The sequence below is a fragment of the Salvelinus fontinalis genome, chromosome 7 (genome assembly GCF_029448725.1).
Source record: "Salvelinus fontinalis isolate EN_2023a chromosome 7, ASM2944872v1, whole genome shotgun sequence".
Lineage (NCBI taxonomy): Eukaryota > Metazoa > Chordata > Actinopteri > Salmoniformes > Salmonidae > Salvelinus > Salvelinus fontinalis.
The window spans coordinates 58,608,379-58,635,496 of record NC_074671.1 but is presented as its reverse complement, the minus strand read 5'-3'; the positions used below and the strand labels follow the sequence as shown (position 1 = coordinate 58,635,496).

Here is a 27,118-nt window from a genome sequence, read left to right as displayed (position 1 = left end):
TCCAATACTCTCAGATAGTTTTCTTTACTTTGGTTCCAATACTCTCATATGGCTTACTTTCCTTATCTCCTTTTCCTTCACGACCACCTTTGGCTGAATGGGCTGGATAGGTTACTGTCTATCAAGTGTTTTTAGATCTGTGGTTGTGAGGGAGACGAGGAGAGGTCGCTTTCCAAGGTTTTTTGGGATAGTTTCTGTCATGTATTAAATTGGACGTTGATGTTAACTGTTGTTGAACCTCTGTTTCTTTGCAGGAGGTTGGAAGCATCATTGGAAAGGTACCTATCATGTTCAAAAACACATCACAATCCTATGAATATTACAAAACTGTTTTAAGATGAGAATATTTTTTTTATGTGACATCTCTCCGATGTTTTAACTGTCGTCTGTCTGTCGTCTGTTTCTTGTCTGTCTGTTGTCTGTTGTCTGTCTTTTCAGAAAGGAGAGACAGTGAAGAAGATGCGTGAAGAGGTAAGTGCAGTATGTATCCCATAATGCACCTTACCCAGTTTAAGAATGCGTATTAAATGGATAGTATTCTATTTAGTACTTCATGATCTACTTGATTTATCTGTGTCCACTGTTTAATCCACAGAGCGGTGCACGCATCAACATCTCCGAGGGAAACTGCCCAGAGCGGATAGTTACCATCACCGGACCCACAGATGCCATCTTCAAGGCCTTCGCCATGATCGCATACAAGTTTGAAGAGGTATCTAGCATTCATATTTCCCTCAATCTCCTCTTGGTCATGCTTCATTTTACAACGGCTGTTTACAATTCTGTGGCTGTTTTACAATTCTGTTACACCAGGTATTTTAATACAATACTATTATACTAATATGATCTTTATGGTTTCTTCCCAGGATATAATCAACTCTATGAGCAACAGTCCAGCCACCAGCAAGCCTCCTGTCACCCTGCGTCTGGTGGTCCCAGCCAGCCAATGTGGCTCCCTCATAGGGAAAGGAGGCTCCAAGATCAAAGAAATGAGAGAGGTAAAGGGCATAAGTAGTGATAATGATTAATTGAATTTACTTGACAATTTATTCGTTAGTTAATGATTAATTGGCAAAAAATGCATATACAGCCATTACATTCTTATTAGTAGTTTGTTTAGGAATCGTTCCTATCCGGCTTGAGGACCAGCTATTATTCATTGCACCTTACACAGTACACATGCTCAATAACAGTCTTCCTACTTCAGTCCACAGGTGCTCAGGTACAGGTCGCAGGGGACATGCTGCCCAACTCCACTGAACGAGCAGTCACCATCTCAGGAGCCCCGGAAGCCATTATCCAGTGTGTCAAGCAGATCTGTGTTGTCATGCTAGAGGTAGAGTATGGAGGGATGAAGGAGGAGGGTCTGATTCAGTCCTCCAGGGAATACACAGGAAAAATACATTCACACAGACCTTAGGAATCAGCTAGACCGTACAACGTGGATGTACCATTTGTTTTACCGTCTCAAACATCTAAGGAAGGAATTAGGATCTTGGTCGGTATAGACCATGGGACAAAATGATTATAACAATGTTGCAGATGATGGCTTCCCAGGTTGCAATGATATAACCGACCTATGAGGTAAAATCATGTGATTTCAGTTGTCAGTGTGCTCTTATACACAACACCTATCTCATGTCACTGCATGCATCCACAGTAAAGAACAATAGTATGATGTAGTAAGTGTCACAGACTGTCTCCTCCCAAGGCACTGTCCCTGTCTATAAAACCTCTTCCTGTCTTCTCTTCTTTCTCGCTCTCGCTCTCTGTCGCTCTCTGTCTCTCTGTCTGTCTCTCTCCCTGTCTCTCTCTCTCGCGCTCTCTGTCTCTCTCTCGCTCTCTCACTCTCTCTGTCTCTCTCTGTCTCTCTCTATGTGTATCTCTGTATCTCTCGATTTATTTTTGTCTCTCACGCTCTCTGTCTCTCTCTCTCTCTGTCTCTCTCTCTCTCTCTCTCTCTCTCTCTCTCTCTCTCTCTCTCTCTCTCTCTGTCTTTCTCTCTCTCTCTTTACTGTATCCCTCATCCCACTGCTCTAACACCCTCTCTACCCCTCTTCCCCTTTCCTCCCTCTCCTCAGTCCCCACCGAAAGGTGCCACTATCCCCTACCGCCCCAAGCCTGCCTCCACCCCCATCATTTTTTCAGGTGGCCAGGTAAGAGCCGACGCGCTGGGGGCCTCCACTGCCAACCTCAGCCTCTTACTGCAGCACCAGCCACTGCCTGTTAGTGTCACTTCCAGGTTTTATCACTCACCTCCTCACCACTGCCACTGCCTCTGCTGGCATGATATCATCACCACCACCATCACCACTACCACCATCAGAACTGGGCTAGCTGCCATTTCAGTGCCAGTTGACTCAGGACTTGATCCTAAACATGATCCAAAAATATGTTGGATGTTGGATGGAGTTGCTGTGCTGGCTGGTATTGAAATGGAATTCAGCCCAATGCTGACCCCATTATCACGCTGTGAACCCCGATGAGCACACATCAATTAGGTCCAATTACATTCCCCTGACAGTGGGTCCTCGACTCCTTCCTCCAATCACATCTCTCCCCAGCCCTCACCGTAGCCACTCCCACCTGGCTGTTCTCAGCCAGTGAAGTTAACCTGAACCTGATTGATGTGAGGGGTGAAGAACTAGAGAGGGAGTCTGGAGGACAATGGAGGAGCTTGCAATATAATTAAAGAGAGCAGTTATTATTGTAAATAAAATAGTAAAATTAGTTCTATGCCTACAACATTCTTTTTCTAAAAAATAAATAAAATTGCCCTACTACCCAAGAAATGATCAGTAACACGTTTAATACGTCAGTAAAGTAGTTGTGTGCAAAGCTCCTATTGTTTATCCAACTCCCCCCAACAGATATTATATCACATTTCTTTATCAGTAATTACCTGTAACATGAATTAGGACATTATCTCAAGTTTCACAAATGGTGACTTGCAGAAATGGAGCCACATAAGTGGTCAGAGACTGAAGTAGACAGTTATGTTCAATATTCACCTCAGTACAAGGGATATGATATCTGACTTGTTTTTCAAGGTTGCTCATAGATCTTTTTTGCTAGCATTGTATGTTTAATTTGGACATGAATTTAACTGATTGCCATAAGAGATAATACTAAGACAGGGCTGGGGTCTATTCCATTTAAATTCTAGTCAATTCAGGAAGTACACTGAAATTCTAATTCCAATTATCTTTAATGCTTTTCAATGAGGGAAAGGAAATGGAATTGGCCCAACCCTGCTAAGAGAATACTGAATGAGTTATCAAGTGACTAGAATCAGTGAATATGACTCTGATAGATGTGGGGTCACGGATGTAGACCACTACTGCCCCTAGTGGAGGCATAGTGGAAGTACATGGACTTTTCCAAACTCGGTCCCCAGGAGCCCAAGAGGTGCACGCTTTGGTTTTTGCACTAGCACTACACAGCTGATTCAAATAATCAACTAATCATCCAGCTTTGATCATTTGAATCAGTTGTGTAGTGTTAGGGCAAAAAACTAAATTTTATTCCTTGGGGTCCGAGGACCGCTGATTTAGCCACTTCCATCAGCAGATTCTAATAGCTTTGTATGTTTCTCCCTCCTCTCCTTCCAGGCTTACACCATTCAGGGACAATACGCCATCCCTCACCCTGACGTGAGTTCTAATTCCATGAGGCAGTCTTCTCTCTACACTCTACTCTCTCTGTGTCCAATCCTATTAATATTAACCCATAATATTAATACTACCAATTCTGAAAAGTAATTTCTGTCTCTTTCAAATCTGAAATTACTCACAACCTCTGTCCTTTGTTTCGAGCCAAACTTCATAGGACTTGGCCTGTAGGAAAACTAGCAGAGGGACACAGAAAGAAAACAATGATTTCCTTATCCATCACCCAGAATAATAAGGATACTGCTTGCTCAAGTGAGGAATGTGAAAGTTAAGTGCAGTACTTCTTCAGAGAGGAGGAGGTCAATTTCAAGGAATATCTCAACGTAGTCAAATGGACATGGTATGTTTCATGACGCCATGTTGGGTCCAAGTGTTTCAGACACAGGCATCCATGAACTAAATTTCACATGGCACCATCCAAACACACAAAGACATCCTTTCTTCACCGACTCGGGCCAAGTCCTCTATGAGTTTCCTTTTTTTCTTTCTCTCTCTTCTCCTATCTGTGTCACTGCTTCTCCTGAATCCTGTCTTTCTTCTTGTACTGTTTCTTGGTGACAGACCTGACCTGTGTGTGTGTGTGTGTGTTTTAACGATGCCCTCATAGCTCTGCTGTCCCTCCTACCCCCCTCAGCAGTTGACCAAGCTCCACCAGTTGGCTATGCAGCAAACCCCCTTTAATCCCCTTGGACAGACCACCCCTGCCTTCCCCGGTACGTACCCACCTACACGAGAACCGCCCTCTACCTAATCTCCTTCTCTTTTTTTACCTGTAGAGACACACACACACACTTCCTCCTCTTTCTCTCTCTCTTCCTCTATCTGTCTTTCTCTGTTCATTCTCTTCCTGTCGTTCTTTGCGCTGCGCTTCCAATGACATGGCCACCTGGTGGTTGCTCTTGTTGACGTTGACGTTTTATTTGTAGTTTTTCAAATATTTGGTTTATTTTCTTAATCTGCTTTTGTAGCGCCTTGAAGATTTTGGTTCTTCCGAGTTAGTTTTATCTGGGTCGGCGGGTAAATCTCCTCTGGTTTGAGAACGAACCCCCTTTTCAACAGAGAAGGAGAAGCCACAGGCTGCTCTCTCCAGACCTCTGCAGAAGCATCTCCAATCAGGGTTCTGACTATAGGTCTCCAAAGCTAACTGTCGCTCACAACGGACGTCACCCTCCCCCATGCAAAACTCTATTTTATGCCGTGTCCCCTCTCTCTGTCTCTCTCTCTCCCATATAGCAGGTCTGGATGCCAGTAACCAGGCCAGTACTCATGAACTCACCATTCCCAATGATGTGAGTGTGGGGACCATGGAGCTTTTCATTTGACATTTGTCATCTATTGTCATGTAAGGGATGGGTAAGGTGATTTCACCAATAGTCAGTCAATATTTTAACAAAAAGTTTTCAAATGCTTGCATGCACCACCATGGATATATTTGTAAAAATAGAACAATTTAAAAAAGGGGTCAGTGTGTCATGGTGCGTATGACTTTGTATGCATTCCATTCAGACTTTGCTATTCCCCTGTTTTAAGTCCCTCCGCCTCTTCTTCCCAGCTAATAGGCTGCATAATCGGGCGCCAGGGAACCAAAATCAACGAGATCCGTCAGATGTCTGGGGCGCAGATCAAAATTGCTAACGCCATGGAAGGGTCATCGGAGCGCCAGATCACCATCACAGGAACCCCCGCCAACATCAGCCTGGCCCAGTACCTCATCAACGCACGGTCAGAGTCCTGGCAGACACACACACACACATTACAATTGACAAAGGGGTCAATAGCTCACCTGTTGTCCCGGGGGATCCTCTGTTTGTCTGTTTGTTGTTATTACATTATCTTCAGGTGAAGTGTTTGACAGAAACAATAATGTACTCCCTTTCCCATCATGCCCTGTGGCAGGTTCAGAGACGTGGCGGCCATGTGGAATGACCCATCCTCCATGACGACATCCTAAGGACCCAGCCCGGCCGGCCTCCACTCCCTCTGCTCCGCTCCCTCCATCTCCTGACCACTGAAGACATGATGTTCCTACCTAACTCCTGATGATGATGCCCTCTAGACTCTGGCTCTGATAACAACTCCCTTGACCCTCCAGCTTACCACCATGATCGCTCTCTAATAAGAGACCTGTTGCTTTCAGAGAAACTGAAAAAATAAGTAATGTCTTTGTTTTCGTTGATTTTAGACCTTTAGACAAGTGTTGAAGCATGTTGAACGTTCATTAGGATCAAATTGTGTTATTCTGAATTATCTCTCTCTATTTCTCTCTCTGCTAGTGTTACAAAATAGGATTTCAATATCAGTTTGAAAAAAAAATGTAAAAGTGTAAAAACATTGGGGGAAAATGCAACTGTTCCATTTTCTAGGTGCTGGGTGATGCTATCGGCACAGTATGGTGGGATGTAGCCCATTGATTACTTTATGATGCTCTTTTCAAAAGAGGTCTTTTTAGGTCAATTTAATCGTTCTATTTTTACCCTTATTTGGATCCTTAAAATGATCTACTTACTAATCCGATCTCTACCCATCACTTTTTGCTGCATCACATGACCTCTTTGAGCCAATGGTATCACTCCTAGAGCCCTCCTTTCTATGTTAATTTCTTGTATTTTACATTATGACTTATACTGCATGTGTTCAGTAATGTATTGTATGTATTTGAGTATTCCAGTTCGGTGTAAGTGTTCCTATGGTGTTGCTATGTTAGTGCTGATGGGAGGAGCTATTGGAGGATGGGCTCATTGTACTGGCTGGAATGGAATTAATGGAACATAGTCAAAGGTGCGGTTTCCATATGTTCGATGTGTTTGATACCGTTCCATTTATTCCATTCCAGCCATTACAATAAGCCCGTCCTCCTATAGCTCCTCCCACCAGCCTCCACTGCTCCAAACCTTTTCCGCAATTATTTTCATGAGTTTTTGTTGCCATTCACGTCTGGTCCTACTACTACCCCAAATGAATAACTCTCCCTCACATCCTCCAGGAACCCTATTTATAGTATTTAAGAAGCATGAAAAGAAATTACTCAAGAAAAGAATCATCAGTGGCTAAAAACTGTATCCTAACTGACTGAAAACTAAAATGATTGTTTACTCGATTAACCAAGACTACTGTGGGTGACCACGTAGTCAGCTATGCTACGCTCATGCAATAGACAATTCAACTCTTCATTATACTGTGGACTGCCTCTAGTGTGTGAGGAATTAGTTGGACTTAAGACTATTGCTGTGTCCAAATTCTCTTAGTTGGCTTCCTTTCGTCGTCTCCTTCACTCCCATGTCCACGACAGATAAAAGAGGCTTCAATGTACTACTCTTGAAGGAAAGGAGACCAGGAGAGGAAGCTGTTTGATATTATTGGGACGTGGCCATAGGTGTTTGGATGGAGCCAAATGTTTATGGGCCATGGAATGTTCTGGGGTTCATGGGGGAACCCGTGGGGCCTGGGCGGACGTGTTTACTCCCATGCCGCCACATTCGCGATTGTTCATCCATCATGTTATTTTTATTATAATATTGTTTATTTAATGCTTTAGGTTTTGAATGTCATTATGCTTTTACGATGATGTCAACAGATTAGATGACAAAGTCATGTTGCTCGTTTTAAGTGATGATTTAAAAAACAAAAATTGCAATTCTATTTATTGTTTCTTGGTGCATTATAATTAATGACTGTTTTGGTTAATCATGATATTTAAGCTAGGTTTTTTTGTGTGTACTGTATTGGATTTCAGGGTAGGTTTGGGCTATATTTGCTTGGATTAAACATGTACAATTCCCTTCATAACAATTCTCAAGCTTATTCAAAGTATAGGCGGTTGTGACATGTCATGTTTGCAAGCTTGGGCTGAGGTCATATTCAGCATTGATGCATATGAACCGCCATTGAATGTTATCCTCTCAACACAGGTCATTCATTCACTGTCCAACTGGTTTCAAGTACAGTAAAAACCATCCTGGTCTGGATTTTCATTCTGTAAGATTGGTTTGTTTCATGTAACTCCCTGTTTTGGTTTCAATATGCTGAGCCTGACTTTGGGTCTAATTTCAACAGCTTTCATCATATAAACGTGATATGTCAATGGACCAAATGCTGTACTGATGTACTGAACGATGCATAGTTGATTATTATTCTGCAATAATTCTTACATTTTGATGTTTAACTTAAGTAGTAGTGCTAGCCTTGACATTATGGGTTTGTGTTATCGTTTAATTTAAAAATCTGTCATAGCTTGTAATTCAATGGAATGTTTGTCATTTAAACAAGTTAAAATGTCTGTTTCTTTTGGCAAGCTCGCTTATTAGAACTGTTCAGCTTCTCATCATCGATTGCATTCAGACTAGGCAGGAATATTGAATTGTTGAAATAGTGATGCCAATGTGATTTCAATAACTTCAATATCCATATGTTGTTACTGTGTATTGAAACTGTATTTACACTGGCGTATATGACTGAGTATACACACCTACTGAAACAGACTAAAATGCAACTGATGCAATAATAAGGGAATGATGTGCAATTATTATTTGTATTTTTTCTTGTGCATATAATACAAGGAAAGTTTGTCATGTATTTACAACTCATTGTTGCTTCTTGATTTCCTTCCTTCTGGGCGGTGGCAGCAACAAGAATGGAAAAAATACATGAGATTTTTTTTCTCCAGTTTTTGCTCCTGTATATTTTGCTTATTTAGGAAAATGTAACGGAGCTTGGTATATATTTTCAGTTGGATTATTTGCAATGAGCAAATCTATCTTAGATTGAAGTAATTTCATTATTTAGGTTACTTTTGAAATTGTTTGTAAGTAAGAAAATGAATAAAGTTTTTTTTCTTCTTGTGAACCTAGGTTTGTCTTGTATCATTTATACTCATCTTGATGGTGTAATCATGAATGTCTCATATTGATGGTATCATCCTAAATGTCTCATCCTGCATGTTTCATCTTGAATGTCTCATCTTGATGGTATAATCCTGAATGTCTCATCCTGAATGTTTCATCCTGAATGTTTCATCTTGATGGTATCATCTTGAATGTCTCATCTTGAATGTTTCATCCTGAATGTCTCATCCTGAATGTTTCATCCTGAATGTTTCATCTTGATGGTATCATCTTGAATGTCTCATCTTGAATGTTTCATCCTAAATGTCTCATCTTGAATGTTTCATCCTGAATGTTTCATCCTGAATGTCTCATCCTGAATGTTTCATCCTGAATGTTTCATCTTGAGTGTCTCAACTTGAATGTCTCATTTTGATGGTATCATCTTGAATGTCTCATCTTGATAATATCATCTTGAATACCTCATCTTGATGGTATCATCTTGAAAACCTCATCTTGATGGTATCATCTTGAATATTTCATATTGATGCTATCATCCTGAATGTCTAATTTTGATGGTATCATCTTGAATGTCTCATCTTGAATATCTCATCCTGATGGTATTATTTTGAATGTCTCAACTTGAATGTCTCATCCTGATGGTATTATTTTGAATGTCTCAACTTGAATGTCTCATCCTGATGGTATTATTTTGAATGTCTCAACTTGAATGTCTCATCTTGATGGTATCATCTTGAATGTCTCATCTTGAATATCTCATCCTGATGGTATTATTTTGAATGTCTCAACTTGAATGTCTCATCTTGATGGTATCATCTTGAATGTCTCATCTTGATGGTATCATCTTGAATGTCTCAACTTGAATAATCTCTACTTGAATGTCTCATCTTGAATGCTTCATCTTGTATGTCTAGGAGATACCACTAGAGGGCCTAGCGATGCAGGAGAAGAAGACAGTATCCATCAAAAAAAAAATTAAGTTGTTGTTTTTTAAAAACTTTGATTTAGAAAAGGGGGGGTCACCATTGAGACCAGGGTCTCATTCTCAAGGGAGCCCTGTGAACATGAACACAATTCAATACAACATAAAGCAAAATAACAACATCAACACAATACAACATATAGCAAAATAACAACATCAACACAATACAATATTAAGCAAAATAACAACATCAACACAATACAATACAACATATAGCAAAATAACAACATCAACACAATACAATACAACATATAGCAAAATAACAACATCAACACAATACAATACAACATATAGCAAAATAACAACATCAACACAATACAATACAACATATAGCAAAATAACAACATCAACACAATACAATACAACATATAGCAAAATAACAACATCAACACAATACAATATATAGCAAAATAACAACATCAACACAATACAATACAACATATAGCAAAATAACAACATCAACACAATACAATACAACATATAGCAAAATAACAACATCAACACAATACAATACAACATATAGCAAAATAACAACATCAGCACAATACAATACAACATATAGCAAAATAACAACATCAACACAATACAATCAATACAAAACCAATAACAACAAACACAACTATCACTAGCTGCTGTATGGGATTGAACAGGAAATACAAACATACAGTATGTCAGTGGTGCAAAAAGCACCCAATTGACATACTTGAGTAAAAGTAAAGATACCTTCATAGAAAATGACTCAAATAAAAGTGAAAATCACCCAGTAAAATACTACTTGAGTAAAAGTCTAAAAGTATTTGGTTTAAAAAAACTGAAGTATCAAAAGTAAATGTAATTTATAAAATGTACTTAAGTATCAAAAGTAAAAGTATAAATCATTTCAAATTCCTTATATTAAGCGAACCAGACGGAACAATTTTCTTTGTAATTTTTTTTTACAGATAGCCAGGGGGACACTTCAACACTCAGACATCCTTTACAAACAAAGCATTTGTGTTTAGTGAGTCCTCCAGATCAGGTAGTAGGGATGACCAGGGATGTTGTCTTGATAAGTGTGTGAATTGGACCATGTTTCTGTCCCGCCAACTATTCAAAATGAGTACTTTAGTGTGTCAGGGAAAATGTATGGAGTAAAAAATACATTATTTTCTTTAGGAATGTAGTGGAGTAAAAGTAAAAGTTGTCAAAAATAAAAATAGTAAGATAGATAACAAATAACAAAACCAAAAAAAACTACATAAGTAGTACTTCAAAGTATATTTACTTAAGTACTTTACATCACTGCAGTATGTCAGAAGTTGAGGTTAATTGATTATTTCTTTGGACATCATTACAAGTCAAATATATCAGAAAAACAGTAGAAATGTACCTTAAGTTGCCTTTATACCTGTGTAACAAGACAATTGTAGTATTTTATTAGGATCCCCATTAGCTGTTGCTAAATCAGCACCTACTCTTCCTGGGGTCAATCAAGGGTCTTTGTCTCTGGCTCCAATGACAGACAAGGATAGAGGACAGTAGTCCATCATGACTTCATTCCTTTGGGTTTTACAGTAATAGTATTACAGTAATAGGGATATTTTAATATGTCTATAAGCTTAATGGGTGTGAGATGAGTGTCATATAAAAGAGGACAGTTGCACAGGGATAGAGGGCCAGGTGACAGATGCCTGGAGAGAATACACCGTCTGCATGCCAAGGCTCTATATTAACGTCTAAAGCAGGGGTATCAAACTCATTCCATGAAGGGTTGTGTCTGCAGGTTTTTGTTTTTTCCTTTCAATTAAGACCTAGACAACCAGGTGAGGGGAGTTATTTACTAATTAGTGGTCTTAACTCATCAATTAAGGACAAGGGAGGAGTGGAAACACGCAGACACTCAGTCCTCTGTGGAATGAGTTTGACACGTGTGGTATAATGAATGGACTCTCCATATACCCTGTGTCATTGGCAAACCAAGCATTGAGGAAAGGTCTCAGTGATCGTCCACACTTTTTATTTATTTTTTTATTTTACCATTATTTTACCAGGTAAGTTGACTGAGAACACATTCTCATTTGCAGCAACGACCTGGGGAATAGTTACAGGGGAGAGGAGGGGGATGAATGAGTCAATTGTAAACTGGGGATTATTAGGTGACCATGATGGTTTGAGGGCCAGATTGGGAATTATAGCCAGGACACCGGGGTTAACACCCCTACTCTTACGATAAGTGCCATGGGATCTTTAATGACCTCAGAGAGTCAGGACACCCGTTTAACGTCCCATCCGAAAGACGGCACCCTACACAGGGCAGTGTCCCCAATCACTGCCCTGGGGCATTGGGATATTTTTTTTTAGACCAGAGGAAAGAGTGCCTCCTACTGGCCCTCCAACACCACTTCCAGCAGCATCTGGTCTCCCATCCAGGGACTGACCAGGACCAACCCTGCTTAGCTTCAGAAGCAAGCCAGCAGTGGTATGCAGGGTGGTATGCTGCTGGAAGTGGTGAATTAATTACATTTCCTGTGTTCCAACTTTTTTGTCCTTGACTTGGGTTGGCAGGGTAACAGGGAGAACAGGAACTGCCTTGCTAAGTTGAAGCTTTTTGACTGTAAACGATCTAACACAATATTCAAAAGCAGGATAGAAATGAGTTTTCCACACAAGAGTCTTGGCTATCATCCCTCAGTCCCACTCACAGTCCAGGACACTGTTCTACAGGATGCCCTGGACATCTAGCCCTGGCTTCCATCCACGTGATCAAGGCAAGGAAATGAATCCCAGTGGAAGTCTATGGAATGGATCTTACACAAAGCCCTTGGATATATCTTTACCATGTCCCAATCCTCTCATCATAACAGGAGGGACACCTTCTCTTGTACAATCAGTGAAAACACACAGCGATGCATTGACTTTATGAGTGGGTGTTGACCGAGGGAGGAAAGGTTTGTGCTCTGAGCGTGGTGGAAAACATAGAATGGAGGGGGGGTTAAGGGTGTCTTCGACCCAGACAAATGATCAGGTGTTCAGGGAAGCACGTCCAGGCAGGGTCCAGGCAAGGTGGTCTCACTGAAGATCAATCAACTTTCAGGAGGTGATTGGCGTCTTATTCAATGCAGGCACCCATTGTCCAGTCAGTGTCCACCCCTGCTCTACCACCCACCACTACCAGACCTATAACTAACCTCTCATCTCTCTGTCTTCCTTTCCTATACCACATCCAAATCACTCCTCTCTCCTAGCTTTGTCTCTCTCGCCCTTTTTCTCCTTCTCTATTTCTCTCACTCTCATTTTCTGTACTATGCTCACTCAACCATAGCTCATCCACCTCCATTCCTTGCCTGCTCTCTCTCTCTCTCGCTCTCGCTCTCTCTCTCTGTCTCTCTCTCACTCCCTCACTCCTCTCTCCTCCCCCGTCCCTCTCGCATTAGGCAGGCCCTCTCTGGCTCATGTCCAACTTGACACCAGAGGACTACTAGAGGAGATGGACCAGGAGAGAGACCTCTGCACTGTACCTGGGGCTCTCTCTCTATGGGACATATCATTACTGTTGGTGCCAGGCAGCCAGTGAACTGCAGTAGGATACTCAAAGTCACCAAGTCTCTCTCTGTCCTCTCAGAGCTTAGCCAATCCACTGTACGGAAATTGAGAGTTTATATAGATTTATAGATGCTTAAGAAACTATGACATTTTAAATGACGATAAATGTATTTTCAGACTCATGTGAGGTAGACAGATGCAGAGTTTGTAGATGATCATGATTCCTGATTATGGGAGAGAAGGGGTATGTTGAGATTGTTTTTGACGCAGGTATCTTTTGATTGGCTTGTGAAAGAATAAGAATGTTATGACTCTGTTCTTTCCCAGGGTGCAGTATGAAGCAATTCCATTACAGGCTACAGTCTGTGGTGTCCCCTCACAGTCAGTTGTCAAGGACAATATGAGTATAACTTTAAATAGAACATCTTCTATTGTTTCACAGCTATATGCATTACACTCCTCAAAGACAAATAAAGGCTTTAGGAGTAAACCGTCAAGATAAAACTCTAACAACCGATGACTGATTGGGCATAGTGAAGAATTGTTGACTGCGCCTCACAGTAGTCTAATGGCTCTGGAACGTCCATTTGCAGAGCGAGCCCATTTGATGAATATTGAATATAATATGATGATATCTCATGAGCACACCTTGTAGCTATTTTTCTCTCTGCAACAGCCTTCGTTAACAACACACATTTTGTTTGTGTGTGTGTGTGTGCATGTGTGTATGTACAGCTGTGTGTGTGTGCGTGTGTGTGTGTGTGTGTGTGAGGTGCAATATGCATGTTTGTATGCTTTCAGATGAGTACACTCTGACTGAAAGATTGTCAATGAAGCTTAATTATAGGACATAAAAATGGGCCTTCCTATAGGGAGTTTGACCACTCTCTGTCTTTTTCTCATCACAGTCATGCTTGAAGAAGAAAACCCAGAGAGAAAGGCAGGAAAATCACTCCCGCTGTTCAACAGACTCCTGTAAATAGCTTACTGAGGAGTGAATGCAGGAAGAATACAGTAATCACCGGTGTATTGAAAACTAAATGGGTTGACCCCAGAAGAAAATTAGACTCTTTATTGTTCAAGCCTAATATCCACAGTCCTTCTATTGGTCCATCCTCTGTTTGCTCCAGCAGCCACTGTCAGTCAGAGACTCTCTCCTTCTCCTTGCAGCTCCAGTGGCGATTTTAGCATGTAAATCTAAAATCGGCAGATACATCCCAACAAAGCAACAACACATCACTAAACAATACATTCATTGCACTATAACGGTGACAAACGGTGCCCACAAACTGTTAGGGCCTACATAAAGATGTCCCGACACGGGGCTTTCCTTTCAGCACCATGGAGTGAATCCTTACCACTGCTACACCTGGCTATCAGTGGAGTCTGGCAGCGCAACAGTTCATTCAGCCTCATTTACTGACTTTTTAAAACCATAGCTGATATGGCTGACTTGCTTAAACAAATTTGGTTTCTAATGAATCCTTGTGGATTTGTGTAAGTCAATAAGAACCGCATTGTCTTTCAATAATGACGAACGCCAACATGAGTTCAAACATTATTACATTTATGTTCAGTAGATTCACAATGTTTGTTCTTATATCACACAGCTCTAAGTATAAGCAACTGCAAGCAAACGAGCTGCGACGAGGTAGACATATTCCTTCAGCTCTTTCAAAATGGACACCGACAGAAATTCAGATAGATATTAGTTCAGATAAATTCAGCAAGATGTTGAGGCCTTAACTTTACTCTTCTTTAAGTCACCAGAGAGAGAGAGAGAGAGAGAGAGACAGAGAGAGAGACAGAGAGAGAGAGAGACAGAGAGAGAGAGAGAGAGAGAGAGACAGAGAGAGAGAGACAGAGAGAGAGAGAGAGAGAGAGAGAGAGAGAGAGAGAGAGAGAGAGAGAGAGAGAGAGAGAGAGACAGAGAGAGAGAGAGAGAGAGAGACAGAGAGAGAGAGTGAGAGAGAGAGAGAGAGAGAGAGAGAGAGAGAGAGAGAGAGAGAGAGAGAGAGAGAGAGAGAGAGAGAGAGAGAGAGAGAGAGAGAGAGAGAGAGGTGGTTAGCCTACCATTTGAAGTATTGTATTAGGCCTATGTGGTCTAAAAAAGAAAGGAAAATACAATCACGAGGATCCACTTTTAAAGACAATATACCGACTCACAGACAGCGCATTGCGCAAACAAAACAACCTTTGCCATATCAACTGGAATTACATGGACCTAGTACTGAATTTCTTATTGAAAACAAACATTTGAATATGAAGAAACTTTGACATTGTTACAGACCCAACAACATTATATAGTATCCCCTCCTCGTGAAGAAAAGCACATGAGGTAATATATGCAGCAGCATACAAGACATTTTTGGACTCACCATTGTTGTGCTGTGCTCACTTGAACAAGAAGGTAGCTTGGTGGTCCTTCTTGTGGGAAAATTTTGTCATCAAATATGCTTTCAATACAACTGGGAACTTGAAAAAAAAAAGTTGAATCATGACTTCAGTGATCTTCAGGTAGGAGCTCTAGAAAGAGGCCTGAGTTCTCCACTTGGAAATCCGAGTTGGATGACCAGACAAATCTTATTTTCCCAATCTGAGGTAATTCATTTTTTTCAGAGTTCCCAGTTGTCGTGAACAAACTGAAGTCTGCGATTTCCCAGTTACGAGTTTCCAGTTGTTTTAAACACGCCAGAAGTCATGCTGGATTGACAGCATGGTCAATGTATTCAAGATTTTCTGGACCATGTTATTGTGAGTGAATGTTTATCTTTTTAAGCTTGAAAAAGATACCATTTCAGATAGGTGTTTTAAATCCTTAAACCCAGACTTGGACCACACACCCTCTCCACCGAATAGCAGGCAGGGAAAGAAAAATAGTGATTGCTTTGCAACGCTTGCAGTTAGCCCCTGATTCCTTCTAAATCACTCATTGTTGAATTTGCGATTTCCAACTTGTTGTGTAATGTTTATGTCCAATGGCCGATGAGCACTGATATGGTTTATCTATAATTCATCTTCATATGACAAGGTTGGAAGAAGATTTGCCAGTAGATTGTCGACGTGATTCATGATGATGACTGCTTGTCTAGCTTGCTAGCTAAGATTTTGAAAGTAACATGATCAGTCCAATCAAGGCTACGGTAGATATAATGTGATTTGACATCATTTTATCTGTGGCCAATGACCTTGAACCGCCTCGGATGGGCACTTCTAATGTAAGTCTTTGGCAGCACCCAAGGGGGCTTGAACTGCCTAGCTCTCCCTGTAGATTCTGCAGTGACGTAGTGCCCCCATGAGTGACAGAACACTGAGCCAATCACGCCTACGTCTGTATATCCTGCTGGCTGCCCCTCCACCACAGAAAGCACTGAGCTAGGCTGAAACACCTGTATTTTGGAGCTGCCCTACTCAGGAAAGAAACCATGTTTGTATGTGGCTTTATCAACTCAATATATATATTTTTTTACATTGCTTGTAAAAGTATATGTGACATTAATTAATGTCAATGCTAAACAGGTGGGGCTCACCTGCCCTGAATGACGGGTCGCCACTGAGCAGCTCGACTGATCTGATGTCTGTTTCATATTTAAGGTGTGCTCCTTAGCTTCCTAAGGCCGTTATAGGGGGAGAGAGGAAGAGTGAGTGAGGGAGAGGTAGAGAGGGAGGGTGAGCGAGGGAGAGGTAGAGAGGGAGAGTGAGCGAGGGAGAGGTAGAGAGGGAGAGTGAGTGAGAATGAGGTAGAGAGGGAGAGTGAGCGAGGGAGAGGTAGAGAGGGAGAGGTAGAGAGGGAGAGGTAGAGAGGAAGAGTGAGCGAGGGAGAGGTAGAGAGGGAGAGTGAGCGAGGGAGAGGTAGAGAGGGAGAGGTAGAGAGGGAGAGGTAGAGAGGAAGAGTGAGCGAGGGAGAGGTAGAGAGGGAGAGTGAGCGAGGGAGAGGTAGAGAGGGAGAGTGAGCGAGGGAGAGGTAGAGAGGGAGAGGTAGAGAGGGAGAGGTAGAGAGGAAGAGTGAGCGAGGGAGAGGTAGAGAGGGAGAGTGAGCGAGGGAGAGGTAGAGAGGGAGAGTGAGCGAGAGAGAGGTAGAGATGGAGAGGTAGAGAGGGAGAGGTAGAGAGGAAGAGTGAGCGAGGGAGAGGTAGAGAGGGAGAGTGAGCGAGGGAGAGGTAGAGAGGGAGAGTGAGTGAGGGAGAGGTAGAGATGGAGAGGTAGAGAGGGAGAGGTAGAGAGGAAGAGTGAGCGAGGGAGAGGTAGAGGTAGAGAGTGAGTGAGGGAGAGGTAGAGAGGGAGAGTGAGCGAGGGAGAGGTAGAGAGGGAGAGGTAGAGAGGGAGAGGTAGAGAGGAAGAGTGAGCGAGGGAGAGGTAGAGAGGGAGAGTGAGCGAGGGAGAGGTAGAGAGGGAGAGTGAGCGAGGGAGAGGTAGAGAGGGAGAGGTAGAGAGGGAGAGGTAGAGAGGAAGAGTGAGCGAGGGAGAGGTAGAGAGGGAGAGTGAGCGAGGGAGAGGTAGAGAGAGAGAGAATGATTGCTAAACTGAATCTAAAGCAATCATCAGCCGTTATCAACCTCCCTCCCTCCCTCCCTCCTCTGTTCTAGACTCTGTGGCTGAGGTATTATATTCCATCACACTAAATAGAATGTGAGGAATGGACAGAGGGGGGGGGGGGGGGGGGTTCTATGAAGTGCTATTACCAAAGCTCAGGTAGCAAACTTTCCAAATTGAATCCCTCGTCACCTCTGCTTGAGGTGATATGAGTAAAACATGATAAGAAGTGGAGCGGCTTAAAGAGGATTACAGAGGCTATGGATAGGCATTGTGTTCCTTGATGCAACGTTTTTTGTACTACAAGCACTTTACCAGGAGATAAGTCCAATACATAGGGACAAGTCTTAGAAGTCCTCGACAAGTTCTTAGTGGGGGCTGTTTACAGCACTGCTTTAGGTTGGTATATCACAATGACTATATGGTCAACATTTTCAGTCTCAGCACTATACTTTTAATACATTTCCATTTGATAATAGACTGTAAAATATCAGAACAGAGTTTGAACATTAAAAGAACGTCTTTATGATAGTAAAAACACACTTACAATACATTCTATAATATCATGAGTGGGTCTCTTTCTCCCAAGTCATGGATTCTCATCAATATCCATCAGCCAAAGGGGCCAGCTGGGACAAAGGTGAAGCAGGGTCTTTTAAAGTAATTTAATCATTATTGATGTCTGGCATAATAATTCAACTCTACATGTTTAAAGAGCCAGCTTCCACCAAGTCTAATATCATTACAACCAGCCATAAATCTATCCAAACCCTTAAGGGGAAGAAAAGTTGAATCCATTCAAATTCGCTGAAGAATTTTGATGCGGTCCCAAGGCCCTGCAATAGAATAAGGGTCTGCCAATCTTGTTTAAATTGCAGAATCTCATGCCTTTTAAATTTAGGTGCACATTTGGCATTATTGGATACCTTGCCTTGCACATTTTGATTTCCTCTCAGTGATTTCAGAGAGAGAGAGAGAGAGAGAGAGAGAGAGAGAGAGAGAGAGAGAGAGAGAGAGAGAGAGAGAGAGAGAGAGAGATGGATGTGACACCCTGGGTGTGGAACCCTTCAGTCAACGAGAAGAACTAGTCTGGCATATGAGGGATGACACCTGGTGGCACAGTGCACAAACAATCAGCTAGGGGTGACTGAGGAGGCTGAGGAGAGGAGTGACAGCAAGCTGCAGTCTGCAGTGGTAGCAGCCATAGTGCTGTAACTTAGTTTTGGTGGCTAAAGTAAGAGTTCATAGCAGTAGAAGTAAAGTAATTCTTGCCAATTGGAGTTAAACTTATTTAATCTTGTTCTGAGGGCAGCTCTGCCTCGTGGACAAAAACATTGATAATTGGTTGGCAGAACAAGACTGAGTAAAGACAACTCCACTGCCTGTAGTGGCACTGGCATCTGTGTTGTAGTGATCAGTCTATAGAAGTAGGCTATCAGAGGGAGAATGACAATATCAAAACCTGTCATTTCTCTGTTTATCTCATGAGACAGGTTCTATTATCTGCAACCATGAACTAGATCAGATGTTGCCATTTTTGATGGTTTCAATTGAATTGAATTGAGGAAATTGTGGCTTTCTAGACAGTCCTCTCATTTCAGTCCTCAAGATGGACAGCACTTGCAATCGTTTCCAGGAGATGACTACTGAGTAATTTAGTTCAAGCAAATTCATATTTAACAGAGTGATGTGCTTGACATCTCCCTATGGTAGAATGTCTATACAGACTTCACGTTGAAAGTCCTCACTTTCATTGGATATTTCTGAATGGGGTGGCTCTAAGTAATGCATTCCATATACACTGAGTGGACAAAACATTAGGAACACCTTCCTAATATTGAGTTGCACCCCTTTTGCCCTCAGAACAGACTCAATTCGTAAGGGAATGGACTCTACAAGGTGTCGAAAGCGTTCAACTAGGATGCTGGCCCATGTTGACTCGAGTGTTTCCCACAGTTGTGTCACGCATTTGCAAAAGTATTCAAAAATATTGCAGGGATGATTTACGATGAACTGGGAGAGACACCCCAATATAACGCAAAGAAAGCAAGTGAAGGAGGTCCCAAATGGATCCAAACTGTCCAATACGTGCGCGCGCAAACTTAACGAGGTTCGGGAAGTCTTGAGGCAAACAGTACACACATACAGTGTAGCGTAGAGGAGAAGCAACTTTATAGTACCTTTTATTATGACAGCAACAAGTGGAGGCGGGGCGCTGGCGAAGTGAGTTATACCTACTGCGCTCATTCTATGTTCCGTCACTCTCCAGTCGATACTGATTCGTTTGTTGGTTTACATTTTACTTTACGTCGATGAAGCAACGGTATAGCCCTGACTGGACCATACTCTCATTCTGAAAACAAGTCGGGAGAAAAAGACCAGGTAAGTAGTGCTATAGACAGTTCGATATTATTTATAAAAGGTCGATATTATTGAAGATTAGTATTTTTTGATATTTTTATACGTCTTTTTAGGTCATTCAAAAGTACATTCCTATTACTTTTTAGACTACAGAAATCATCAATTGAGTTGAATGGGAAATTAAGCTCGCAAGTTAACCATTTCATTGTTCTTGTGCATGTAACAATAAAACTTGAAATAAATTATACTACCTCCGGTTCTTCATCATCATCATCATTATCACCACCACCACCTTAATGATGACCATTAGACTATATTAATAACAGTGACACTAATAAAACAGTGCCTCTACCATGCATGAGACGATTCAGAAAGAAAAATAAGAACGTACTTTCTCCACCTGAAAGACCCCATGCGTTCTGAAAAGTGAGTCGCCTTGTTAAAACTGCATATGTTTTGCTGCTTGCGGACCACTGGTAGCCTAATTGTACCTATGGAAGTATTGTATGTCACGAGAAGGATAAATCTAACATGTAGGTTTTTGTGTCGCCCTGGGTTACAGAGACAAAGCAGACCCTCTGTCCGCGGGTGATCACAGGCTATATACTGTTTGATGTTTTGGTTTCAGTCGAACATGTGGGCTAACTGTGGCTAAAGGAAGCTGTGGTGTCTAGCTAATAATGTGGTGGTAGACCTGTGAGGATTTATGGATTTGAAACAGGCAGACGGAGAGCAGGACATGTTGGCTGAATGCTATGGTTTCCCTTGAGCTTGATGTGAGGTTATAAACCACCTTCGACATGAATGAATGCTGCGCAAACATTTGGAGAATGCAAAAAGTCTCTGTCTCAGGAATGTTGTCAGCAAATATTAATTAAATGAAAGGGAATGTTGAGTCACAGTTTCTGTTTGGTTTATGTAAAAGTGTTCAATAGAAAACAAATCACAGGGGAAAATTCCTCAATGATTTCAATTATTCTGGGAACGTTCCTCAAGAGTTTTCCAGTAGGCTTGCTGCTGTGAATCTCCATGGTCCGGAATTGGGAGTAACCACCTGGAACTATCAGAGCAATTCTATTATTACTAGGGTAATGTATCTTTTCTATTTATACTGTCAGGGCAAGGGACTGGAGGCTGGAGATACTCTCTTTGCGTTCAGCACTGTAAGAAATGGGAGAACAGGCGCACACCATACAGTACAGTATCAATCAAATTCAAATAGACCACATTGTTGTGTAGTTATTTTTTTGGTTTGGAGAATTGGTGGTCAAATTGGATAAACAATATTTCCCCTTAATGCATTATCAATACCTATTTTTAACAGATCTAAATAGTTTTTTGTTTGGCATAGTGTCATTGATGAAGTTTTTTTTTTAAAGGACGCTTTTTCAATGTACTGATTTTCAAAGCCTTTGTGCATCAAGAAATCAACAGATATGATTTCTACCAGATGGAATCACTGAAGATATAAGCACTGGCTTGTCTTACTACTACATCTCAAACACTGGCTTGTCTTACTACTACATCTCAAACACTGGCTTGTCTCACTACTACATCTCAAACACTGGCTTGTTTCACTACTACATCTCAAACACTGGCTTGTCTCACTACTACATCTCAAACACTGGCTTGTTTCACTACTACATCTCAAACACTGGCTTGTTTCACTACTACATCTCAAACACTGGCTTGTCTCACTACTACATCTCAAACACTGGCTTGTTTCACTACTACATCTCAAACACTGGCTTGTCTCACTACTACATCTCAAACACTGGCTTCTCTCACTACTACATCTCAAACACTGGCTTGTTTCACTACTACATCTCAAACACTGGCTTGTCTCACTACTACATCTCAAACACTGGCTTGTCTCACTACTACATCTCAAACACTGGCTTCTCTCACTACTACATCTCAAACACTGGCTTGTTTCACTACTACATCTCAAACACTGGCTTGTTTCACTACTACATCTCAAACACTGGCTTGTCTCACTACTACATCTCAAACACTGGCTTGTTTCACTACTACATCTCAAACACTGGCTTCTCTCACTACTACAGCTCAAATACTGGCTTCTCTCACTACTACAGCTCAAACACTGGCTTCTCTCACTATTACATCTCAAACACTGGCTTCTCTCACTACTGCATCTCAAACACTGGCTTCTCTCACTACTACATCTCAAACACTGGCTTGTTTCACTACTACATCTCAAACACTGGCTTGTCTCACTACTACATCTCAAACACTGGCTTGTCTCACTACTACATCGCAAACACTGGCTTCTCTCACTACTACATCTCAAACACTGGCTTGTCTCACTACTACATCTCAAACACTGGCTTGTTTCACTACTACATCTCAAACACTGGCTTGTTTCACTACTACATCTCAAACACTGGCTTGTTTCACTACTACATCTCAAACACTGGCTTGTTTCACTACTACATCTCAAACACTGGCTTGTTTCACTACTACATCTCAAACACTGGCTTGTTTCACTACTACATCTCAAACACTGGCTTGTCTCACTACTACATCTCAAACACTGGCTTGTCTCACTGTTACATCTCAAACACTGGCTTGTCTCACTGTTACATCTCAAACACTGGCTTGTCTCGCTACTACATCTCAAACACTGGCTTGTTTCACTACTACATCTCAAACACTGGCTTGTCTCGCTACTACATCTCAAACACTGGCTTGTCTCGCTACTACATCTCAAACACTGGCTTGTCTCACTACTACAGCTCAAACATGCTTTGTTATGTTCATCTTCCCAGGACTTCACAGACTTACAACAAAAACGATTTCCCACTAAATGGATCATTAAAGAAATAGCCATGGCCTGTTTCTCTCTTTTAATCTCTCTCTCTCTCTCTCTCTCTTTTAGATCCCTTGCCTTCAGAGGACTGAGTGATAGGCTGTCCTGAAACTTGTGCTACAGTATGTCTGGATTGAAATGATATGCCCACTCCTTTCCTCTTCTGTCTAGTTGGAACCCATCTTTTGTTTTCCTCCGGACTGTCTTTGGTCAAACTCTACAGTCACTTCACTGGACTCCAATGGATGGATATGGGGATGAAGATAGAGGGTTATTAAGCTGGTACAGGATCAAATGATATGTATATGAGTAGCTGCTGTGTACCATCAATAATCATTGAAACCTGTTCAAGAACCGCAGGGATAGTCAGGTCTTTTACCGGCTGAGCTAATGGGGCCTCCTCAGCCACGTTGGCAAGCCCTGTTCCCTTCTTCTTTCTGTTTCTCCACTTCCCCCGTGAGGACGTTGTGTCTCGTGGCGGCCCTCATGGTTGTCATGGCGACACCGTGCCCCAAGAGCTGCCACTGCTCGGAGAGGAACGGCGTGGTGGTGCAGTGCGTCTCCCGGAGCCTTGACCAGATCCCCCCGGACCTACCGAAAGACACCGTCACCCTCCTGCTCTCGTCCAACCGGATCAGCCACATCCCCAACCAGGCCTTCATTGACCTCCGCCGCCTCAAGGAACTGGACCTGTCGCATAACCACATCGAGAGTATCGACGCAGGGGCCTTCCTGGGGGTCTCCGAGGGACTCCGCTCCCTGGACCTCTCAAACAACCAGCTCCGCAGCGTCCCCAAGGAGGCCTTCACCAAGCTGAGTGCCCGTATAAGACTCTCCAACAACCCCTGGCACTGCGAGTGTTCCCTCCAGGAGGTACTGAGGGAGCTGAGGCTGGACCCTGAGACGGTCAACGAGGTGAGCTGCCACACCTCTGTCCAGGACGAGTACGCCGGCCGGCCCGTCATTCAGGTCCTGGACTCTGGCATCAACTTCTGTAACTTCCACCACAAGACCACCGACGTGGCCATGTTCGTGACCATGTTCTGCTGGTTCGCCATGGTGATCGCCTACGTCATCTACTACGTCAGGCACAACCAGGAGGACGCGAGGAGACACATGGAGTACCTCAAGTCTCTACCAAGCTCCTCCCAGATCAGCAAGGACTTTGACACAGCCAGCACTGTGCTCTAGCAGTGGGCTATGTGTGGTGGCAGTGACAGCGGTGGGGGTTCTTACATGTCCATGGGATAGTTCACACAGTGGCAAACTTGCAAGGTGTATGTAACTGTTTTTAATGTGAAGACAGGCCTCTGGATGAGCCACTGGACTGCACCTGCCCATCTGCACGTGCCTGACCGGCTCGCAGTGGGCCTCGGGTTTGTTAGTCCAGTCAACGTGCCCCTTTTTGTGTCGACTGTTTATGAAGTCATGGGGTCAATACCTTTTGAGATTTCTGACTCAATTCCGACCTACTTTTTTGTCGACTGTTATCATTTTTATTTTACAGTATTTATTGTTTATTGGGAAGAAACATGACCTCTATTTCTCATTGTCATATGTTTTCCCAACAGTAGGATATAATGAGAAATATATTGTATAAGTCTGTGAGAGTGTCTCCATATTGATTTGGTTGTTGTGATTGGTTGTAGTGCTGTACAGTACTATTGATCTAGTCAATCAATCAATCAATCAATTTTATTTTATATAGCCCTTCGTACATCAGATAATATCTCGAAGTGCTGTACAGAAACCCAGCCTAAAACCCCAAACAGCTAGAATGCAGGTGTAGAAGCACGGTGGCTAGGAAAAACTCCCTAGAAAGGCCAAAACCTAGGAAGAAACCTAGAGAGGAACCAGGCTATGAGGGGTGGCCAGTCCTCTTCTGGCTGTGCCGGGTGGAGATTATAACAGAACTATGCCAAGATGTTCAAAAATGTTCATAAGTGACAAGCATGGTCAAATAATAATCATGAATAATTTTCAGTTGGCTTTTCATAGCTGATCATTAAGAGTTGAAAAACAACAGGTCTGGGACAGGTGGCGGTTCCATAACCGCAGGCAGAACAGCTGAAACTGGAATAGCAGCAAGGCCAGGCGGACTGGGGACAGCAAGGAGTCACCACGGGCGGCAGTCCCGACGCATGGTCCTAGGGCCCAGGTCCTCCGAGAGAAAGAAAGAGAGAAGGAGAAAATTAGAGAGCCAAGATTTTCAAAATGTTCATAAATGACAAGCATGGTCAAATAATAATCAGGAATAAATCTCAGTTGGCTTTTCATAGCCGATCATTAAGAGTTGAAAACAGCAGGTCTGGGACAGGTAGGGGTTCCATAACCGCAGGCAGAAGAGTTGAAACTGGAATAGCAGCAAGGCCAGGCGGACTGGGGGCAGCAAGGAGTCACCACGGCCGGTAGTCCCGACGTATGGTCCTAGGGCTCAGGTCCTCCGAGAGAAAGAGAGAAGGAGAAAATTAGAGAGAGCCAAGATTTTCAAAATGTTCATAAATGACAAGCATGGTCAAATAATAATCAGGAATAAATCTGTTGGCTTTTCATAGCCGATCATTAAGAGTTGAAAACAGCAGGTCTGGGACAGGTAGGGGTTTCGTAACCGCAGGCAGAAACAGTTGAAACTGGAATAGCAGCAAGGCCGGGCGGACTGGGGACAGCAAGGTGTCAGCATGCCCGGTAGTCCTGACGTATGGTCCTAGGGCTCAGGTTCTCAGAGAGAAAGAGAGAACGAGAGAATTAGAGAGAGCATACTTAAATTCACACAGGACACTGGATAAGACAGGAGAAGCACTCCAGGTATAACCAACTGACCCTAGCCCCCCGACACATAAACTACTGCAGCATAAATACTGGAGGCTGAGACAGTAGCGGTCAGGAGACACTGTGGCCCCATCCGAAGAAACCCCCGGACAGGGCCAAACAGGAAGGATATAACCCCACCCACTCTGCCAAAGCACAGCCCCCACACCACTAGAGGGATATCCTCAACCACCAACTTACAATCCTGAGACAAGGCCGAGTATAGCCCACAAAGGTCTCCACCACAGCACAACCAAGGGGGGGCGCCAACCCAGACAGGAAGTTCACGTCAGTAACTCAACCCACTCAAGTGACGCACCCCTCCTAGGGACGGCATGAAAGAGCACCAGCAAGCCAGTGACTCAGCCCCAGTAACAGGGTTAGAGGCAGAGAATCCCAGTGGAGAGAGGGGAACCGGCCCTGGAGAGACAGCAAGGGCGGTTCGTTGCTCCAGAGCCTTTCCGTTCACCTTCACACTCCTGGGCCAGACTACACTCAATCATATGACCTACTGAAGAGATAAGTCTTCAGTAAAGACTTAAAGGTTGAGACCGAGTCTGCGTCTCTCACATGGGTAGGCAGACTGTTCCATAAAAATGGAGATCTATAGGAGAAAGCCCTGCCTCCAGCTGTTTGCTTAGAAATTTTAGGGACAATTAGGAGGCCTGCGTCTTGTGACCGTAGCGTACGTGTAGGTATGTACGGCAGGACCAACTCGGAAAGATAGGTAGGAGCAAGCCCATGTAACGCTTTATAGGTTAACAGTAAAACCTTGAAATCAGCCCTTGCCTTAACAGGAAGCCAGTGTAGGGAAGCTAGCACCGGAGTAATATGATCAAATTTCTTTGTTCTAATCAGCAGCCGTATTTAGCACTAACTGAAGTTTATTTAGTGCTTTATCCGGGTAGCCGGAAAGTAGAGCATTGCAGTAGTCTAACCTAGAAGTAACAAATGCATGGATTAATTTTTCTGCATCATTTTTGGACAGAAAATTTCTGATTTTTGCAATGTTACGTAGATGGAAAAAAGCTGTCCTTGAAACAGTCTTGATATGTTCGTCAAAAGAGAGATCAGGGTCAAGAGTAACGCCGAGGTCCTTCACAGTTTTATTTGAGACGACTTTACAACCATCAAGATGAATTGTCAGATTTAACAGAAGATCTCTTTGTTTCTTGGGACCTAGAACAAGCATCTCTGTTTTGTCCGAGTTTAAAAGTAGAACGTTTTCAGCCATCCACTTCCTTATGTCTGAAACACAGGCTTCTAGCGAGGGCAATTTTGGGGCTTCACCATGTTTCATTGAAATGTACAGCTGTGTGTCATCCGCATAGCAGTGAAAGTTAACATTATGTTTTCGAATAACATCCCCAAGAGGTAAAATATATAGTGAAAACAATAGTGGTCCTAAAACGGAACCTTGAGGAACACCGAAATGTACAGTTGATTTGTCAGAGGACAGACCATTCACAGAGACAAACTGATATCTTTCCGACAGGTAAGATCTAAACCAGGCCAGAACTTGTCCGTGTAGACCAATTTGGGTTTCCAGTCTCTCCAAAAGAATGTGGTG

General features: G+C 42.7%; 2 protein-coding genes across 24 annotated transcripts in view; both read left to right on the top strand.

Moving 5' to 3' along the window:
* The window catches only part of LOC129859873 (poly(rC)-binding protein 3-like), a 28,529-nt gene extending 20,016 nt beyond the window's left edge, over positions 1-8,513 (top strand). For 2 of the 23 annotated variants that reach the window (XM_055930069.1, XM_055930070.1), the window contains 11 exons: positions 255-278; positions 439-480; positions 596-712; positions 867-998; positions 1,208-1,336; positions 2,082-2,225; positions 3,612-3,653; positions 4,279-4,384; positions 4,905-4,960; positions 5,224-5,393; positions 5,568-8,513. In XM_055930069.1, coding sequence (XP_055786044.1) covers positions 255-278; positions 439-480; positions 596-712; positions 867-998; positions 1,208-1,336; positions 2,082-2,225; positions 3,612-3,653; positions 4,279-4,384; positions 4,905-4,960; positions 5,224-5,393; positions 5,568-5,622 — 1,017 coding nt within the window. In that variant the 3' untranslated portion in view covers positions 5,623-8,513. Of the gene's footprint in view, positions 1-254; positions 279-438; positions 481-595; positions 713-866; positions 999-1,207; positions 1,337-2,081; positions 2,226-3,611; positions 3,654-4,278; positions 4,385-4,904; positions 4,961-5,223; positions 5,394-5,567 lie in introns of those variants that run through there. The other 21 variants (XM_055930071.1, XM_055930092.1, XM_055930091.1 and 18 more) reach the window with 21 other exon arrangements.
* An 11,305-nt stretch (positions 8,514-19,818) lies between these two features.
* LOC129859881 (leucine-rich repeat-containing protein 3-like) lies at positions 19,819-24,727 on the top strand. Its single transcript, XM_055930104.1, has 2 exons — positions 19,819-19,931; positions 22,810-24,727. Exon 2 carries the CDS (start codon positions 23,131-23,133, stop codon positions 23,929-23,931), a length of 801 nt encoding a protein of 266 aa, XP_055786079.1. The 5' UTR covers positions 19,819-19,931; positions 22,810-23,130; the 3' UTR covers positions 23,932-24,727.
* Positions 24,728-27,118: the final 2,391 nt, after the last annotated feature.